The 21,956-nt window shown below is 43.6% G+C and overlaps 1 protein-coding gene across 1 annotated transcript in view; it reads right to left on the reverse strand.

The window, feature by feature from the left end:
• Positions 1 to 21,956, reverse strand: part of dicer1 (dicer 1, ribonuclease type III) — a 114,298-nt gene that overhangs the window by 18,993 nt on the left and 73,349 nt on the right. Inside the window, exons 19-23 of the mRNA XM_055640240.1 lie at positions 21,527 to 21,680; positions 19,974 to 20,156; positions 18,916 to 19,021; positions 17,815 to 17,990; positions 9,164 to 9,953 (exon numbers count right to left, since the gene is read on the reverse strand). Coding sequence (XP_055496215.1) covers positions 9,164 to 9,953; positions 17,815 to 17,990; positions 18,916 to 19,021; positions 19,974 to 20,156; positions 21,527 to 21,680 — 1,409 coding nt within the window. The remainder of the gene's footprint in view (positions 1 to 9,163; positions 9,954 to 17,814; positions 17,991 to 18,915; positions 19,022 to 19,973; positions 20,157 to 21,526; positions 21,681 to 21,956) is intronic.

Raw genomic sequence — 21,956 nt, forward strand, 5'->3', positions numbered from 1 at the left:
GCCATCCATCCACCCACTAACGCAACCACACCACTTGCATTTCAGTTGGACACATTGAAAATCTGCACCTCAACTTCATCTGCCATACGATTGCTCATTCACTGTAATTCACTGCTACTTTCTTCACAACTGCATCGTAACCATCACCTTGAAATAACGATTAAAAGCAGATTGACCAACCACCGTCCGCCAAGGTTACAATATTGCCCCCAGCCCATTCAACTTTGCAAAGTTCTCCTGTGCAAACAGAAAAGGCATGAGTCATTGAAATAGTATGCACGGACCGACAAGGGAAAGATGGGGAAATAAATACAAGTGGGAATAGGGGGCCAATCAAAACGGAAAGGACAGGAATTAAGCCATATGGATGTCGGCGAGTTGGATTTTGTGAAGGGTAGTCATTGATTCATGGAGCTATACAGCATAGAAATTGGCACCTCAGCCCAACACATCCATGATGCCTTTCAACACTAATCCCATTTGCCTGCATTAGACCTTTAGCCATCTACTCCTTTCCTATAGAGGTAGAGGTATAAATGCCTTTTAAATCATGTAATAATTGTATCTGCGGCAGCACATAAGAATCCCAAAGCAGCAGAAAGGACTTTTAGAGAAGGTAAAGATGTGGATAAATATTTGTGACAGCACGGGTCATTGTGACATGGATATATGAAACCCCAAAGGCAGAAACCTAGGGTCTTAGCAGTGGCCAGTACACAGAGGTGCAGCTTAGCCAAGATCACACAGCATCAAAGTCACAGAGAGAGGGCAACTTAACCAGAATCAGAGCAACGTCAGAGTTTTTAGCACAAACTAAACAGAATTCACTTATAAAGGAAGCCGTTTTTAACAAGTTTCCATTCCAACGATTTGCTAACAACATAGGTGTGGACAAAAGTAGTGTACTCATTATATAAATGAAAGCGGTGCACTTGGCCACAGTCAGGTCATCCAAGGTTCAGGGTGCATTCCAAAGGAAAAAGTTAGCAAGTGCTGTGAGGTAAGTAGTCCTCGGAAAAGGAAAGCAAGAGGGTGTACGTTGGCAACCGTTGAAATAACAAAATACAAAAGCTTTTTGCATTTTGTTTGGAGATAAAACTGAAGAGACAACTGGTGCAAAACGTACAGCAGAATGAGTTTAGAATCAGATAATAAAAATGACCGAGCCGCATCTGGCAGCAGACAACTAACTGATGCAGTAAAATGTCAGCGGCTGAAAACTGGACTCGATGAAGCCTAAAGAACAAATACTTTTATTCAGATTATGCCAGTTCAGTGATTTTCCACAGTGCAAGCGCCAAATTGAAAACTGCACAAGAGCGATTAGTCACTGGACAGATCTTAACCAGGCCAGACTTTAAAATCCCAAGAGGAACAGAATCTTACCATTAGACCTATTCCTCCAAAAAAGTTTTAATGAGTGTTGAAATAAATGAACTCGGGCTCAAAATGTACCTCATGGAAGATCTAATGATTATTCAGAAGAATGAAAAAGGGGACAATTTAATTAAAATATATATGACTGCTGCAAAAGCAAAACCATGCCATTTCTGCCAAAATCTTACTAACATTACTTACATGTTGTGACTCGAATACTTGCCCTTCAGTCAAAAGGCGACAAAATGTGGCCACATTTATTGGGTGTGATGATGATATCTGGATGGTACCATCTGGGAAGGAACACTCAGCGGGTGGTGAGTATATGGATCAAGTTGCCAGAGGCAATAGTTGATACAGCTACTATAGCAACATTTAAAATTAATTTGGACAGGTGCGTGGATAGGAGAGATTTAGAGGATATGGGTCAAACGCGGGCAAATGAGAGTATCTTGGTCAGAATAGACGTTGGGCCGAAGGGCCTGTTCCCGTGCTGTACGACGTGCTGGACTTCAAATTCTGTAAAAAACATGCTAAAATGGCGCTGTTTCAGCACAAGTTACTATCATAGAAGATGCAGACCGACTATCATTAATCCTAGTTTATAAAAAAGTGTGGCCGAACTAGGATTAATGATGGTCGCTGCGCATCTGTAATGTTCCAAAGTTAGTTCCAAAGTTGCACAAATAGGAACTGCTTTAAAATGCTCCAGAACTGCTTATAGAGCAGCGTTAGGAATTCCCGTCACAGTTTTGCTGCTGTTTTAAGTTGAAGTAGAGAATCAGCTTTGGAATCAGTCACTGTACATTTGGGATGTATAAATGGGATGTATACCAAGCAGAACAAAATGGACAGAGCAATATGTTTGGGAGCAGGTAAGAAACAATTTTTAAAAAATGATAGTGAAAGAATAGAGAATACATGCAAAGCTCTCGCTTAACATTTTTTCCCCTGTTGCCAGTCAGGCAATCTTGGCAGCTTTTTAGGTTGCAAAATGACAGTTTAGGTGGTCATTTAAGATGGCTTCCATGACGCGTGCTTGGACGAAGTGCGTAGTTACCAGTCGGAATTATGCTCAATGAAGCATTCACATATTATTTCTGCTTCAAATAAAGTCGCAAACTAATATATTCACCAATCAAGACATGATATATACCACAATGACATGCAGCAAAATTATAATACAGTATCTCAACTCTTTTTACACATTGCAATTAATGCAATTTTTATTATTTATTTCCACTTCCAAACAAAAATGTGGTTGGATTATTCAGCGCATGATCAACCTGTGTCAATAAATCCTGGACCTTGATAACATATATGCTTAACCCTGCACACTACAGATTGATGCAAGCATGTTTTCTGTGAAGGACCAAAAATTATCATGACATGGCCATTGCATGGGTCGTTATTGCTATTGGTACAGAAACACTCTCGCTTCCCACATAATTTATCCACAACAAAATATACAGGTTGCAAGGAATTTTCTAAAGGCATTTTATGATAATAGCTGTTAAAACTGACTACCCATCTGACAGGTTAAACATTACACTAACTAACAAGAGATTGCCAAAGGACATAAATGCAGCAAATGTTTGGTAATATATTTAAAGGTGTCAAGACGCCACATTACCAGACATTCAGATTAGATGTATGTGGCAATGAAGATTTGTTGTAACCCAGTTTGTAAGCACCATTTAAAAAAAAATTGTTGATAAACGCTTTTTCCATCATTCCAACTTCAGAATTAACGTTAAAATTTCAACTGAAATATCTCCTGACCAAATTTGTGATGTATATGACTGACTGTAGAAGTAAAACCTGGATAAATCCAACGTATAGTTGTGAATGTTGCTCATTAAATAACTACAGTACAGATACTCCATATATAGAGCATTGATTTGCCATTAAAATGAATTCTGTAATAACGTGTCAGTGACAATCGAACACTGCGGTTTTAATGTTTCATGTGTTCAAAATTTAATTAATCCATCTTTATGGATTAAAACAAATAATAACATTGGGAATTAAAACATATTTGATTGCATTCCGTTATCAAACATAGTAAATGTTAGCACTGAAGACATTTCCAGCACAATAGGGTCGGGAGGGTCGGGATGGTGTATGAATCAGTGCAGGATGGATAGGTGGTGGTGGGGGGGGGGGGGGGGGCTTGAGAAGGCAATTGGAGCGGATTGGATGGATTGAGGCAGGGAAATTAGTCTTGTTTGGAGTAGGTAAAATTGTGAGGGGAGAGTGCGGGGAATGTCAGTGGGGTTGAATGGGGGGGAGCTGTGCAGGATGGATGGGGGGCAGCAGTGCAGGATGAAGGGGTGGAGCAGTGCAGGATGGATGGGAAGGGGGGGGGGGGGGTCAGTACAGGATGAATTGGGGGACCAGTGTAGGATTGATGGGGAATGGCAGGAGAATCAATGCGAGGTGGCTAGGGAGATCAGTGCAGGATGAATAGATTGTGGGGGGGGGGGGGGGGGGGGGTGGGGAGCACACAGGGGATGTCAGTGAGGACTGAATAGAGACAGGAACGGGGATCAGTGCGGGATGTAGTGGAGGGATCTCAGGATAAGGGGAGTGGGAGGGGGGTGTAATGGGGGGGGGGGGGAGAGAGAGAGAGGGAGGGAGAGAGAGAGAGGGGGAGGGGGAGAGAGAGGGAGAGAGAGGGAGAGAGAGGAGGAGAGGGAGGGAGAGAGAGAGGAGAGGGAGAGGGAGAGAGGGAGAGGGAGAGGGAGAGGGAGAGGGAGAGGGAGAGGGAGAGGGAGAGGGAGAGGGAGAGGGAGAGAGAGGAGGGGCAGAGGGGAAGGTGGGAAGGCCAGCGCTCCTCAGACAACACCTGTCAGGCACGGAAATCGCAACCAAAATATGGAGGGGACCACGGACATAATATCTTGGTGGCCGCGCGCGCATGCGCCACTCACATACACGCGCGAGGCTTCGGAGGCTTCTGTGAACGGTAATTTCAGCTCAATCCAGCGCTAAATGCAGCTGAACTGCCTGTCTCGCCTGCAGCCCTGTGTCAATCCAGATATGGCTGTTGGTTAACCTGGCGGGACAGGCAGAGTGAGGTGGATTTTGCGCTGCTTTTCTGCTGTGGGCGCCGCGCCCGTCTGACTCCCGACATCTCTGGCCACCCCCAGGGGGTGGGGGGGCTCTCGGGCGGGGACGGGGATGGTCCAGTGGCGGTTCGGCAGCGATTGCAGCGCCGGAGACCGGGATCGGTCCTCGCTGCGGTGCAGGGCTGCCGAGTGTTTTGGCTTGTCTTGCTCCTCCAATCACCCCCCCCCCACACTCTACTTCCGCTTCTGACCGACACCTCCAAGGGTCAGTTTTGAAAGCGCCGTTGGCAGAGTGGCAGCAGCGGGAGGAGGAGATGAAGCCGTAGCCGTTGTCACCGCTCCTGCTGTTGCTGCGCGGGGCCTGACATTCGCTCTGACCCTCCGTCACGCCACACTTAGCATCTTTCCCACAACCGTCGCCAACACAAAACGTCACGTTCCTTTTCTCCAGAGGGGCTGCCAGACCTGCGTAGTTACTCCAGTTTTTTGTGTCTATCTTCGGTATAAACCAAGTTGCCAAACCGGGCAAAATGACTCGCCGTTTAGGTTGCCCGATGGCACTTTGAGTGGTCAAACCGTTAATTTCGAGCCCTGACATGGATCTTTATTAAAAATTGTCCTTTTAAAGAGAAGCATATTTTGGAACGAAGCAGGTGTAAATGAATAATGAATTCATACATAAATTAGAGGAGCATATTCAATTAATATGGAATCTTGAACCTTCCTGATATTGTCCCCTTGCAGCAGTTAAAACGTATCCCTTCTAGTGACGATTTAAGAAAAGCTTTCACGGTAATTTGAAAAAACTGAAATTTTATGGGCTTTCAAGCTGATATGAATGTGTGGAAATGAGAAAATGACAATAACGCATTATTGCCTTTGGCTTAATAATGTAAACAGACAGCATTTTAAAAAGCTGATCAGTTCCAATTCATTCCTCTGAAATGGTTAAAATCCTACTATCGCCTTTCATTTGTGGTCTAAATGTACTAAAACATCCTGAGGTACACCAGGGAAACTTTTGTAACTTTGTCAGCGCTAGAAATGTGGCAAATCTTGTGTACTGCCTACGTGAGGTCTGCTGTATGATTTTACTGGGTTGTATGTGAAACAAAGCATTTCACTGTACCTAGATGTGACAATAAAGTATCATTGAATATAACTGAGTAAAAGGAGATAATACAAGCAGTGACTAAATGTCAGAAATAATTGGTTTCACAAGGGAAAGAGTTGGAGAGTTCAGACTAATAGATATCCTAGAACTTAAATCATGGCCACTTGATGAAGATCCTCCCAGCACAAAAAACGATCATCACTTGTTTACTTTTCAATCACCCAAAGTAATACCAGGAATCATAAATAAAGCATATGTTTTCAAGAATAAATCTTAAAACTTTAATATACAAACATGCTGACAAAGCTCACACAAGCACATGACACAATTCAAGTCACATTTATCTGCTGAATGCTAACTCTACTTAGTTTCTTTTTATGTAGGAAAGAACTGCAGATTCTGGTTTAAATCGAAGGTAGACACATTAAGGTAGAAGTTACTCCAGCATTTTGTGTCTACCTTAGTTTCATTTTAGATTAGTTTGGAGATTCAGAATGGAAACAGGCCCTTTGTCCCACCGAGTCCATGCCAACCATCGGTCACCCGTTCACACTAGTTCTGTGTTATCCCACTTTCTCATCCACTCCCTACACACTGTGGACAATTTACAGAGACAACAAACCAACATGTTTTTGGGATATGGGAGGAAGCTGGAGGAAGCTTCACACAGACAACACCCAAGGACAGGATCGGACCCAGGTCTCTGGTGCTGTGAGGCAGCAGCTCTACCAGTTAAAGGCCTGTCCCTCTTGGCGATTTTTTCGGCGACTGCCGGCATCATTGACCGACATATCAGGTCACCAAAACATTCTTGTTTCATGATTCGGCGTGATGACGTATTGACGCGCAGTGTTTTTTTCAAGTGTTGCAACATTTTTTGTGTCACCGCTGGATTTTGAAATGTTCAAAATCTTTAGATATTAAAATTGCCAAGTGGGACAGGCCCTTTATGCCCTGGGCCACCCGTGCTTTGAGAGTAGATTTAGTTTCCAGTTTGAGGAGGAGAAATTTGCAAACTAAAGATTTTTCAGAACGGGAGTTATAATTTTTTCATTTATTATAGTAAAAATCACAAATTGTGGAACAAAAAGTATAGTAACAGAGCTGGACACTGCCAGGGGTTTGCCAGTAGCCTACAATGTTAACCTGTCTCTTCAGAACTTCCAGTCTTTTCAGTTTTTATTTCACTGCATCCTTGTGACTGCGTCAATTTAGTTCAGTGCATCAATTAACTAACAGCACACCCGTCATATTTAAAGCCAGAGGCGACTATTTAGGCAGAAACTGGTAATGTTTTCCAGGTGCCCCCCTCTCTATTTTCTTTAAAATTGATTTATTAAGGAAACAGTTGCAATTACAACAATATAATTTAGAACACATTTCCTGCTAAATCATCCATTTTATTCTTTACACACCACACTCTGAAATAATTAAACACTGCAATATTCCCCCCAATCTGAAATTATTCTGTCAGAACATGGGCTTCGTAACATTATTCCCAATGTATTACAGTATAATGTATAAATATGCTTCTAACAATTTGTCATTATGGTGACACCTAGAAGACTCTGCAGGATTGATGTTGGCAGACTCTGTAATCATTCAGTAACCCAAATGAAAAGTACAAGTGTCGAGATGTTTGGAAATATTGCATTGCACTTATAAAATAATAATTACTGTTATGACATTTGATTTCTTTTGACAATTTGGAACTGATGGGATTTTTTTTTAAACATTCTCCAAATCTGATTTCCTTACATTTTCCTGTCGTGCGGCTGAATGTGCATCAAAAGCCTTTTTTTTTTTAAATCCTCCCCTTCTCCCTTTTTATTGAGTCTAGCAATTTAAGACGACGGACAGGGTTAATTGTCCCTGGCGATGCTTGCATGAACACAAAAAGGCTTTTGCAGGAAGACTTTGACATACCATGTTGAAACCTGACATTTAATTTCACTTGCCCAGATAGTCACTTGTGACAATTAAACAGTACCTGTCATTTCAAAAGGGCTATTTATTTCTTAAAAGGCCGATAACCTGCTTTAAAGTAAATCTTAAAAATTACACACATTAGCTGCAATTCAATATTTGCTGAAGGAACGGGCCGAGAGCTCCATTTGCAAGCTTTTAAGAGCGCTGCACTTGATTCATTTAACGTGAGGACTCTGTTTGGATGATATTGAAATGATAGGGAAATATTTTCCTATTCTGAAGCAATCTGCAGCAACAACTTCAGAAATAAAAAATGTAAAATATTGAAATTCCAATATACTGCGATTGTTACAACTTGGAATATGTAAGGCAATCGCTTTTCTGCAAAAATCTTCTTCAATAATGCTGAATATTAAGCGCGGTGACATAAGTTCGAGGAAAAAGAATACCTGGACGCTAATGAAGGGATTATCCAACTGCTAATCTTGTAAAAATGTGTGTTTAAATAGAGAGCGGCGCATTATTTACATTAGTTACCTTTACTTGTCTCACCACCAGGGCTGAATTGACATCAGTAACTACGTTAAAGGTGTTCAAAGCATATTCTCCTTACAGACTGGAATGCGATAGAACAGCTCGTTAAGCACTATCTACTCTCTCTCTTTGCAAGGTTACGATTGATAGTTAAACGGGAAAGGAGGTTTCAATCACGGTAGAAAACTAAACATTCCACCCATGATCCAGTGCTGGAATTCTCTTTGCAAAATCTTCCAACCATCTCCCTTGTTACCAGAAATCTATTAATTTATCTTAAAAATATCCAATGACTGAACATCCACAGCCCACTGGAGTACTAAATTCCCTAATATTTACAGAGAGAGTTCTCATCTCAACCAGATAACTTTGATTAGGCTTCAGTTCTGGTCACCCCAATACAGGAAGGATGCGGAGGCTTTGGAAAGGATCCAGAGGTTTACCAGAATGACGCCTGGGTTAGAGGGTCACGACAGACATAGATAGGGCAGACAGTCAGAACCTTTTTCCTCCAAGTGGAAATACTAGAGGGTATAACTTTAAGGTGCGAGGGGAAAGGTTTATGGGTATATGTGGGAGAAGTTTTATTTTTGCACAGAAGGTGGTGAGTGCCTGGAACATGCTGCCAGGAATGGCGGACAGGCATTTAAGGAACTTTTGTAAAGGCACATGGATATGCAGGGAATGAAGGGATATGGATTATGCGCAGGCAGATGAGAATTGGTCTTTGTATCATTTTCAGCACAGATATTGTGGGCTGAAGGGCCTGTTCCGGTGCTCTACTGTTCTACGTTTTAAGAGCTTGCGGCTATCAGGCACTCATTTAAATAGAATTCAAACAATTATTGAAATTGTAAGTAACTGTGGCTTACTTATACTCAATAATACATGAACGTAAGAAGAAATGGAAGTGAGAAACTAAAGATCTGCAAGCAAAGAGATTTCCTGACCCTGCTTATACTGATTTCATTTCACATTGCAGACAGCTATATTTTCACACACAGCATTCATATTTCAACCTTTGATTATTCAGATGCTAGTAAGCGAGGGGGAGAAACAGCATAGACCAAGGCTGATACTAAGTTACAATACGCTTTTCAATGCCCGTGCCTTAAGAGAAGGAAATGTTTACACCTACCTTCTTACTCCTCATGTAAGACAACCGCCCTTCGTGGGCATCTGGGTATGTACAGAAGAGATATGTTGTTATGGCGTGCTTCAGAAACGAATCGCCAAGCATCTCCAGGCGCTCCAGGTTGAAGCCATCACTGGCATTTGACAAGGTCAGGGCTTGGAGAATCAGACCAGGGTTAGGGCCGAGGGTTTCAGTTGTATACGCTTCAGGGGGGCAGTCACCCGAATCCAAAATCCATTGCGGAATTGCCAGAGGCTCTGAGGAATTGCAGGAAACTGCCTCTTTTGAGCAACAATCTGAGGTAGATTTGTTAGTAATTCCGTCTCGGTTATTACTTTGTAGATTACATTCAAAACTGGGCTTGGGCTGGTTCTCACTGCGATGTGTGTTATGCATGGGAACTGAGGTAGCTGGTTGTACGAATAGGTCATGCCTGTAAGAGTTAATTTGATTCTGATGGCAAATGCACCCTTGGTTCAGCAGTTCAGCACTTCCATTGGTTAGGCTTTCGGTGCAAACTACACCATTAACTGGTATTGTGCTCTTGGTGACTTTGTCAGCACTGAAGGGCTTTTTGGGCGACAGACTCTTGGTGGTTTTGTTCACAGACATCTGGTGAAGGTTCTCAATTGAGGAGCTCTCGTCGATAGCACCTCGATGTGCAGCATCTTCAGGGGCTACAGTTGTGCTGTGCTTACAAGAACACTCATTTTCATCTGTACAGGAGCTGGCAACCAGGATATAAGCTTTGCTGTCTATAGACTTTTTCCACCCAAAGTCTAGGTTGGAATACCTAATACAGAAGATCACAAGTTTACAATAATACATTGGTAAGTTCCACAGAGAAGAAAATTATAAAAATGTACACAGGAAAATTAAATACAAGTAGAAACAAGGAACTGCAGATGTTGGTTTACAAGAATGTCAACTATTCATGTTCTCCTGAGATGCTGACTGACTCGCTGAGTTACTACAGCACTTTGTCTCTTTAAGATAAAAATAGATACAAGCTCATCTTTCCAGGAGCGGAATTCAAAATCCTACTTGTACATTAATGATTATGTCTTCGAATTTATAACCATATAACAATTACAGCACGGAAACAGGCCATGCCGAACACTTACTCTTACCTAGTCCCATCTACCTGCACTCAGACCATAACCCTCCATTCCTTTCCCGTCCATATACCTATCCAATTTGTTTTTAAATGATAAAATCAAACCTGCCTCCACAACTTCCACTGGAAGCTCATTCCACACAGCTACCACTCTCTAAGTAAAGAAGTTCCCCCACATGTTACCCCTAAACCTTTGTCCCTTAATTCTCAAATCATGTCCTCTTGTTTGAATCTTCCCTACTCTCAATGGAAAAAGCTTATCCACGTCAACTCTGTCTAACCCTCTCATAATTTTAAAGACCTCTATCAAGTCCTCCCCTTAACCTTCTGCGCTCCAAAGAATAAAGACCTATCTTGTTCAACCTTTCTCTGTAACTTAGGTGCTGAAACCCAGGCTACACCCACCACTGACATCAAACTAACAGGTCTATAATTGCTAGGTTTACTCTTAGAACCCTTTTTAAACAATGGAACAACATGTGCAGTACGCCAATCCTCCTGCACCAATCCCGTTTCTAATGACCACTGTGATTCATTTCAATTAAGGATTAACCATGTGTCCAGGAATGTAGTCATGTGTCAGCATCAGCAAGGCAGCTCCCTGGGAATTCACAACTTCCAAGTTGCTACATTTATCAAATTGAATTTCTCACCTTGCCATGACAGAATTTAAAGGTGTTACTTCTTGGCCTGTGGTATGGTCATTCTTCCCAGACCCGTTTTATTTGATAACACGCTAAGCTCATCACACGAACCTTTGCTCTTATCCTATCAGAGAAGGAAAACTGCGCAAACCCTTGGTCTTCCTTATACTATCTAAAGAATTTTAAATCCAATCACTGCTATTTATCCCATCCTTTTCAATGTTGATGTAGTCCTTGATCCAACAAAACCAGTTTTTCAGAAAGGAGATGTAATTATAATTTCTGCCTCTTAGATAGGGTTAGACACGCAAACCAAACTTATGTTTAAGAATGAACTGCAGATGCTGGGAAAATCGAAGGTGGACAAAAATGCTGGAGAAACTCAGCGGTTGAGGCAGCATACTTCAATTCTTCAGACTGAAGAAGGGTTTCGACCTGAAACGTCACCTATTCCTTCGCTCCATAGATGTTGCCTCATCCGCTGAGTTTCTCCAGCATTTTTGTCTACCTTCAAACCAAACTTACGTTTTGATCGAAATGCATGCTTTCAGTTTTTGGAATACAAAAGGACACATTACATTTCCAAATTAAGACGAGAGACAAGAGACAAGACAAGAGACCTTTATTGTCACGTACCAATTGGTACAGTGAAATTTGTGGTCACCATACAGCCATAGGTTAACATAAACATTCCCACACAGCAGTATCAAAGTTTCCCACTGTTAACAGTATAGAAACATTATTCAGACATAAAATTCTAGAATAACTCAGCGGGACAGACAGCATCTCTGGACAGAAGGAATACTCCAGCATTTTATGTCTATCTTCAGTGTAAACCAGCATCTGCAGTTCCTGCCTACACATATAACCATTATTTAATGTTTTATAAAATGATTCTGGGTTTTACCAAGCTAAAAATCTAAATCGAAACTAAAATACTTTGTGATGTTTTTCAACAACCCCGTGCACAGCAGAGAAAAGCAAGGACCTCAAGAAGCTTTGCGTTTTTCAACAAAGGCATTGTGTTTTTGAAATTATGCGCTTCTCATAAGAAACTCAATTTGCAAACTAAAGTTCCTTGTCCAGTTGGCAGAAAACAAGTTTTCGAACAATGCTCAAAACTAGCCTGCAGTTTGAGATATTGATCAAGGTCCCCCAAATAAATTAACATCAAAATAGAAGGTGCTGCTAAATAGAAACAATTAACGTTTTGGGATCTTTGACCATTAAAACAAATAGTTTCTTGTTTCTTGGATGCTACTAACAGGCTGAGCCTTTCCAGAATTAAAAAAAATTCAAACTGAGGTTTATTAATTTTCATTTACCTAGAAATTAGGCCACCGGGTGGCGCCAGCAATGGCTGCCTCGCCACCAGTTTGTCTGTCCTTTCCTTCTTTGTGTTTTAATAGTATGTGTTAAATGTTCTTTAGCTGTTTTTTATGTGGAGGGTGGGGTTGGGGGAAAACCGTTTCTAATCTCTTACCTCGACGGAGATGCAATTTTTTCCGTATTGTATCTCCGTCCACGTAGTGGCTTTACATCAAGGAGTTGGCGCCTTTGCTGGAGACAGACTTTTGAGTGCGGGGAGCCTAAGGGACTTTAGCATCCTGCGATCCCTTTGCCAGGGATCGACCAACTGTGGGTGCTTGCGGACTTAACATCACGTAACCCACGGTCTCTGGTCTCTCTTTGGGAACTCCAAGCCGCAGGAGCTTCAACCGCCCCAACACGGGAGCACCAACCGCCCCGACACGGGAGCACCAACCGCACCGACACGAGAGCATCAACCGCACCGACACGAGAGTATCAACCGCACCGACACGAGAGCACCGACCACCCCGGCATCACCGGCGAGGGAACACCGACCACCCCGACACGGGAGCACCAACCGCCCCGACACGGGAGCATCAACCGCCCCGACACGGGAGCATCAACCGCCCCGACACGGGAGCATCAACCGCACCGACACGAGAGTATCAACCGCACCGACACGAGAGCACCGACCATCCCGGCGCGGGAACACCAACCTCCCCGACACGGGAGCACCAACCGCCCCGACACGGGAGCATCAACCGCCCCGACACGGGAGCATCAACTGCACCGACACGGGAGCATCAACCCGCCCCGACACGGGAGCACCAACTGTCTAAACACAGGAGCACCGACCACCCCGGCGCGGGAGTTTCGATCGCCGGCTGTGGGAGCTTCGATTGCCCTGAAGGATGGTTCAACTGTCCTGACCGCGGGAGAATAAAGAGGAAGAAGTTTGGACTTTTTTTGCCTTCCATCAGTATGGAATGTGGGGAATCCGCTGTGGTGGATGTTTATGTTAACTTTTATGTAGTTGTGTGTCTTGTTGCTTTTTTTCCCTCTGGTATGGCTATATGGCAATTCGCATATCACTGTACCTTAATTGGTACATGTGGCAATAAAAGACCTTTGAAACCTTTGTTCTTATGTTAACGATGCATAAATGAGGCGACAGCTGTAAGAGTCTTTAACAAAACTACAACATTCATAGACAATACAGTTAATTAGCAGGAGGGGGAAGCAGAATAATGTTGCCTGGGGTTTCAGGCAGGAACTAATTTGCTAATTTGCCTCAGCTCTGCAAAACTGGTTGGCACTGTTCTCCGAATGAAAATACCTTTTTCCTATCATTGAATGAAAATCACTGTGACATCTACACCTCACTGAACATTCAATGAACCCACAGCTTTCCACCACTGTCACAGCGACTGCTCAGCCCTCAGGGGCACTTCAGTGCAACCACTTAAGTGAGCAAACATTTATACAAGGAGTCAGGATTTTGCTGTAATACAATCTTCAGATTGGATGACTAGATGACATTGTGTTATTGCCTCAAGCTAAACTGTACAAATGCCACCAATAGATCCTTCCTGAAATTTGCAGCAAGTTATTCACAAAATAGTTCTTGCAGGGTCACAAAGATGAAAACTTCTCAAACCTTACAGCACCAGGACACAAATTCATCCAAAAGCTAGTATTTCTAACTTAAAAAGCATACCTTATGCATTACATAATCAGACACCAAGGATGAAGTTCAAGAGTGGAATCAAATCTCAGGGTTCAGATGACGTTATATACCACTTACTATTTGCCTTCACGGTTTCATGACATTTGAACCCTTTCTATTAGATTAGAGCCTTGTAAATTCCTTCCCAAGAGAGTCGCTATTTTGTATAATACAATAATCACTGTAAAAATGATTGCATTGCTGGTGTTTACTCTGGACTGTTACCAGCATTCCTGATCTGAACTTCACCTCTTATGTCAACTGTATATGATGTTTCGTCCAAACACAGTTACTACGACGTGATCTGATATCTCCAAAAGCTGCAAGTTAGATTCATAGTCTCTGAAGGATTGAGAGTCGACTAAATGAAGCGTCCTACTAATTCTGTATATACATATGGTCATTAATCCCTACTTGGAAACTGAATACACAAATATGGCCTTTAAAGACATTTAAATGCATCACTCTTTATTCTCTTCACTCAAAGCACATGATGACATAAAATCCTCATTCTTTATTGCAGTTTCCATCCATGCCAAGGGAACAAATATAAACACAAAGTGCTTGAGGAACTCAGCAGGTCGGCTGGCAACTGTGAAGGGAATGGACAGACGGTGCTTTGGGTGAGGACCCTGCTTCAAACTGCATCCCAACGCGAATCGTCGCCTGTCCATTCCCTGCACAGATGCTACCTGACCCACTGAGTTCCTTTAACACTCTTTTGTTCAACAACCAGCATCTGCAGTTTTTTTGTGTATCTTAGGTTTAATATTCTCACATATACTAAGGTACAGTGAAAAGCTTTGCATGCTATTCAAACAGACCAGATATACAATGCATAGATACAATCAGTTTAAAACCAAGTACAATATACAGAGCAAGGGGGAAGATACAGAGTGCAGAGTATAGTTCTCAGCATTGTAGTGCATGAGTACCATAGACAAAGTCCAAGGTCCTCAATGGGGTAGAGATGAATTCAACAGTGCCCAAGCTTATAGGAATGACCTTACAGAGGTTTAGAGGCCCTGGCAACATCCTCTTAAATCTTCTCTGCACTCTTCCCAGCTCATGCAAGCAAGGTGGTGGTGGGAATGAAGGTTTTATGTGCCCAAAGAAGATATGCTTGTCACTGTTAATCAATCTTAGTTATGGGTTACAGTAACCTCGGCTACCCCAACTTCCCCAGATGATTGAATGCAGCAGCATTTATTCCTGATCCCAAATCAACCTCTCCAAGATCCAGATACATTGGCATTCACCATTCTAAACTGCATCTCACAAATAACTAGCTTTTAAATATGATTGAGGTTCAACCTTTTAAAAACACAAGTGGTCTGGGTTCTACGGTTGCAACAATGGCTCAAATACTATTGATCGCCATTTGTATTTCATAAAAAGAACAGCAATTTTGGGTTTAATGTGGAAATCCTGATGCCGGCAGTGATTCTGCCCTCCTTGACGGGTTCAGTCATTTTCTGAGTCAAAATAAGTTGAATTGATGAATTGCACGTAGTCTCGTCTCAATGAAAACGTCGTCTCACTGCCATACAAGGTCAGTAAGGGCTACCGGCAATGCGGCATAATTACTGGCTAGCAAAATTGCCAGCTTTTCAATTCATTTTGCACTGAGATTGCAATTCCCTCAGACAAAATACAAATCTTATTTCAAAATATAATCAAATAATCAAGTATTAAAATCAAAAATTAAATGTTATTTATGTATCCGAGTTTTATGTATAATATTTTACGAAGCGTGCATAAATTCTACTGATTTTAGATTCTAAAATGTTTAAAAAGTTAATTAAAAGTTGCGCTCTCTCGTTCCTAGTTTACTGTTTATATAAAGAGTCTTTACGGAGAATTGTTCAACTTGCTGTTCCCGATGTTGGGGGAATCCAGAACCAGGGGCCACAGTTTAAGAATAAGGAGTAAGCCATTTAGATCGGAAACGAGGAAACACTTTTTCTCACAGAGAGTTGTGAGTCTGTAGAATTCTCTGCCTCGAAGGGCGGTGGAGGCCGGTTCTCTGGACACTTTCAAGAGAGAGCTAGATAGGGCTCGTAAAAACAGCATAGTCACGGGATATGGGGAAAAGGCAGGAACGGGGTACTGATTGTGGATGATCATCCATGATCCCATTGGTGCTGGCTCGAAGGGCCGAATGGCCTACTCATGCACCTATTGTCTATTACAGTTGGAGGCTGGGGTTTTGCTTGAATAATGCCCGACAGAAACAACAATGGAAAAAGGAGCGGGCAGTTTTTCAATAGGTTAATGCCAACCTCTATTGCTTTGCACTGATCACATAATCCAGACAATTAGGTGGCAAGACATTTCAAATTAAAACAAACAAGATTCAGAGATTGAAAGATAAAGGGGACAGATACACTAAACACCAGATCATAAATGGGAGAAATAATTTTTGTCTTCAATCATTGTCAGCAACACAATATGACATTTTGTGTAACACTGAGGGAATGCAATAGTTGTTAAAAGAACCATTTTATAGATGTAATCTCTCACAGAAGTTCCCATCCCTGAATTTTGAAGAGCATAAAAGCTTCCCCAATACCAATACTTGATCCTCAATCCAAATGAGCAGAAGTGATTATCTGGTTACATGGTGAAACTGTCATTTGCTGAGAGAATGGAGCGGCTGGGCTTGTATACTCTGGAGTTTAGAATGATGAGAGGGGACCTATTGAAAAATAAGATTATGAAGGGTTTGGACACGCTAGAGGCAGGAAACATGTTCCCGATGTTGGGGGGGGGGGGGGGGGGGGGGGGGGGTCCAGAACCAGGGGCCACAGTTTAAGAAAAGGGGGTAAGCCATTTAGAATGGAGACGAGGAAACATTTTTTTCACACAGAGAGTTGTGAGTCTGTGGAATTCTCTGCCTCAGGAGACCGGAATCCATGTTTACCAGCTCAACCATGATCACATTGAATGGTGGCACTGGCTCAAAGGGCCGAATGGCCTACTCCTGCGCCTGTTGTCTATTGAAACAGAAGACTTCAGCAGATGATGGAATCTTGAGCAAAGCACAAAGTGCTGGTGTGGGTCAGGCAGTATCTGTGGAAGGTTATGGGACAGATTTTTCAGATCGGGACCCTTCTTCAGACTGAGCAGATGGTAGAAAGCTGGTAAAGAGAAGGGCGAGGGGATGAGGCAAAAACTGGCAAGTGATAGGTGGGGACAAAAAAGGTCAGTGTTAAAGTAACTCAGCACATCACGCAGCATCTCTGGAAAACATGGATAGGCTACGTTTTGGATCTGAAGAAGGGTCCCTGCCCAAAACGTCACCAATCCATGTTTACCAGTGACCTGCTGAGTTACTCCAGCACTTTGTGCCTTTTTTTGAAAAACAGCATCTGCAGTTTCTTGTAACCAAGTCACAGGTAAGGAGGGGGGGGGGGGGGGGGGGGGGGGTGTCAGATGGATGGAGATAGTAACGAAGGCTGGAGAATAAATGGAAATAAAAGAATGCCAGATAATGAAGGAAGAGGAGTGAAATATAAAACCAGAGGGAATGATAGTAGGTGGAAGAGAGCAGGGGCTGGAGAGAATAAATGGAAAACGGGGACACAGAGCACGGAGATTATCTCTGACCAGAGACCTCAAAAAAACACTTCATTAGTTGTAATGTTTAAGAAGGAACTGCAGATGCTGGAAAATCGAAGGTAGACAAAAGTGCTGGAGAAACTCAGCGGGTGAGGCAGCATCTATGAGCGAAGGAAATAGGCAACATTTCGGGTCGAGACCCTTCTTCAACTGTAAAGCACTTTGGAAAGTCATAAGGATATAGAAAGTACTACACAATTGCAAGCCTTCCTTTTTATAATAAACATTCACACACCTGAAGTTTGATGGGAGAGCTTCGATTCCCACACCCGCTTCTTTCGCTGTTTGGGCTCGCAGCTCCTCTGCTGTTAATAGACAGTGCAGTCGATAAAGAATACTGGGAAGGCATACGGCCTTTCTCCACAAGGAAGCTGGGATAGGATGAATAGCGCAGAGTTCTGGGACAAGAATCTTGCAAGGAGAAAACAGATAAGTTGACTAAGCATCACATTTTCTCTCCAACTGAACAGTGTTAACTGATTGTTTAAGAAGGAACTGCAGATGCAGTTCGAAGGTAGACAAAAATGCTGGAGAAACTCAGCGGGTGAGGCTGCATCTATGGAGCGAAGGAATAGGTGACGTTTCGGGTCGAGGTAACTGATTACTGACTTATCATAACTGAGCAAAATGGGGAAAATACAGAACACACATATGATCGTCCACATGAAACATTGAAACACAAAGTGCTGGAGCAATTCAGCAGATCAGGCAGCATCTGTAGAGCGAATGGAAAGGCAATGTTTCTGGTCACGGCTAGAAACATTAACTGGCTTCTATTCCACACATGGTGTCAGACTAGTTGGGTTTTTAACCTCATTTTTTGTTTATGTTCAGTTATCTAACCTGCAGCATTTTAGCTTATCAACAAATCTGAAAAGAGGCAAAAGCAAATAGTGCTGTGTTAATGGAAGCGTGTCTACGGTGCCAAAACATCTGCTCCACATTCCTCTGTAGCTTTTTTTTTAAAAAGAATAAAATATAATTTCACAATTATGCTTTTGTTAAATCTGTAATCTTACAAGCATACAAATTAGGAGAAATATGTCATTTAGCTGCCAGGGGAGGTGGTGGAGGCAGATACGAATGTGGTGTTTAAAAGGTGTTTGGACTGGCACATGCATATGCAGGGAATGGATCACGTACAGGCAGAGGAGATTATTTAACTTGGCACACAGTTCGACATGGACATTGTGGGCCAAAGGGCCTTTTACTGTGCTGTTCTGTTTTATGATATATGAACACCCCAATGATACTAGAAAGGACCCAGAATCCCTCGTCCCATGGTTAGATTAAACATCTTGGCGACAGAGATGAATATCCAAGGAGAAGTACATACCTGCTTGTTTTGCAGACTCTCCCATTTGGCCTTGCGCTTCTCCGCACTACTTAAAGGAAGTGCTTTTCCTTTCTGATTCAAGTGACGAGGGGTGAGAAGATTCAGTCTGGAGGGATAGAAATGGATCCGCTCGTTTTGTTTTTAAACAAGTTGAACACAAATATAACCATAAAGGTATAAAATGACGCAATGCATTAACCGTTGCATAGTTGACTAGATCCCATGAGCTCCAACCTTCCAGACCAGCCTACCATGTGGAATCTTGTCAAACGAGGGAAATAAAGCAGCCAAAATTCATGTTACTGATCTGTACTTTGCTCCATTTTGTGACATGTATACATGGCACTCAATACACCACAAAGCTCACACAAAAGGAAAAAAATGCTGGAGACAAGGTGCTAGAAGAATGGAGGCTTTGGAGAGGATGCAGACGTAGGTTATGAGAAGGTACACAAAAATGCTGGAGAAACTCAGCGGCTGCAGCAGCATCTTTTGAAAAATTTCCGAAGGTTATGAGAATGCTCCTTGGATCAGGGGATATTAGCCTCAAGGAGAGATTAGACAGACTTGGATTGTATTCTCTAGAACACTGTTGAGGGGAGACCTGATAGAAGTAAATAAAATAGTGAGAGGCACAGATAACATAGATAGTCTGCACATTTTCCCCAGAGTGGAAATGACTTTCCTTTACTTTAGGCGAGAAGAGCAAAGTTTAATGGAGATGTGAGGGGCATGTTTTTAAATAGACACATTGCTGGGGGAGACACATATGATAATGGCATTTAACAGGCTTAAGACAGACACGTGTATATGTAGCAAATATTGATCATGTGCAGGGAGAGATTAGTTTATCGTGGCATTATGTTCAGCAAAAACATTGTGAGCAGAAGTGCCTGTTCCTGTGTTGTACTGTTCCATGTTCTGTGATACATCAGGGCAGTGAGATGAAAATATCTGATTGCATAATTATTCCACCACTGGGTGGCTCCAGTGGATTCTCTAAACACCTCACACAGCATCACTTTCACGCTACTGTTCCAACTTGAGATTCTTCTTACCTGGAAGATGTGTGGTCCACGTCCAGCAAAGGCTGGTTCAAGTTGGTCAGATCCAGATTGTACTTGGTTTTATAATACTCTGCAAATGTTTCGTACTCGGGGGAAGGGAATTTACTGAGAGGGGTGAGATCTGTGTACACATCGGCCACATAGAAGCGATGAGGCTGGTCAAAGTTTCGATATCTGTCACACATTGAGTAGAATTATACAGCTGGTTAGAAATCTAGTATGTAACAAGCCGAGGCAATCCCCCCCCCCCCCCCCCCCCCCCCCCCCCCCCCCCCCCCCCCCCCCCCCCCCCCCCCCCCCCCCCCCCCCCCCCCCCCCCCCCCCCCCCCCCCCCCCCCCCCCCCCCCCCCCCTCCCCCCCCCACCCCGCCCCCCCCCCCCCCCCCCCCCCCCCCCCCCCCCCCCCCCCCCCCCCCCCCCCCCCCCCCCCCCCCCCCCCCAAAAAAATATACAGCATAATTTGACTGGATAGCATGCAAACAAAACTTTTCTTATATCTCGGTACGTGACAATAATAAACCAACACAAGTACTCGATCAATTATAATTCAAAACAGGCATTAAGCAGATGTCCTTGAGTAGCTCCTAGCCCATAAGAACAGAACTTGGATACCCTAACCCGGATTCCTGGAAGTTAACAATACGATACAATACAACTTTATTCAACCCCGGAGGGAAATTGGTCTGCCAACAGTCACAACACCCAAGGTACACAAAAACTTGAAAGTAAAATTAAATTAAAAGTGAAAAGAAAAAGAAAGAGACAAGCGACTGCTGGCTGGCTACCGTGTGCACAGCGACTTCACCGGAAAGAACAAACGCAGACTTACCCCCTGGGCAGAGGATTCTAAAACTAGAGTCCCCCCCCCCACCACACACCAGGTTCCTTTTTGTTCTCCCACCGTCCCTCATGACAGTCCCTCCACACTGGGTCCCCATTGTCCATCACGACAGTCCCCCCCACACTGGGTCCCCATTGTCCGTCACGACAGTCCCCCCACACTGGGTCGCCATTGTCCATCACGACAGTCCCCCCACACTGGGTCCCCATTGTCCATCACGGCGGTCCCCCCACACTGGGTCCCCACCGTCCCTCACGACGGTCCACCCAACACTGGGTCCCCCCCACACTGGGTCCCCATTGTCCATCACGACAGTCCCCCCACACTGGGTCCCCATTGTCCATCACGACAGTCCCCCCACACTGGGTCCCCATTGTCCATCACGGCGGTCCCCCCACACTGGGTCCCCATTGTCCATCACGGCGGTCCCCCCACACTGGGTCCCCCCCACACTGGGTCCCCATTGTCCATCACGGCAGTCCCCCCACACTGGGTCCCCATTGTCCATCACGGCAGTCCCCCCACACTGGGTCCCCACCGTCCCTCATGACGGTCCCCCCACACTGGGTCCCCCCACACTGGGTCCCCACCGTGCCTCACAACGGTCCCCCCACACTGGGTCGCCATAGTTTTTCATGGCGGTCCCCTAAAACAACAAAAAGTTTGTTACTTTGTTTAAGTAACAAACAAAAAGGTTTTCCTACCTTGGAATGATAACTGCATCCTGATAATCTTCCAGATTAAATGTGAACGGCTTGTCCTTTGTGTACTGTGTATTGGGAATGCCTGTGCGAGCTTCTGACCTTTCTATATCTTCCATAAAGGCGAAGTCAATATCCAAATGGCTGCAACCATCAACTACAATGGAAACATTTCACAAACATTATTTTTAATATGAGTCATCCAAACTCCCCAATCATTGAACGCATGGTATAGCAACTGCCTCAAAGTGTCAGAGGCCCGAGTTTGATCCTGACCTTGGGTGCTGTCTGTTTGCACGATCTTCCTGACCGTGTGGGTTTCCTCCGGGTACTCCAGTTACTTCCCATATCGCAAAGACGCGCAGGTTAATTGCACTCCGTAAATTGTCCGTAGGGTGTAAAGAGTGGATGCGAAAGTGGGACTGACAGAAGT

The sequence above is a fragment of the Leucoraja erinacea genome, chromosome 9, assembly GCF_028641065.1.
Source record: "Leucoraja erinacea ecotype New England chromosome 9, Leri_hhj_1, whole genome shotgun sequence".
Taxonomy (NCBI): Eukaryota; Metazoa; Chordata; class Chondrichthyes; order Rajiformes; family Rajidae; genus Leucoraja; species Leucoraja erinaceus.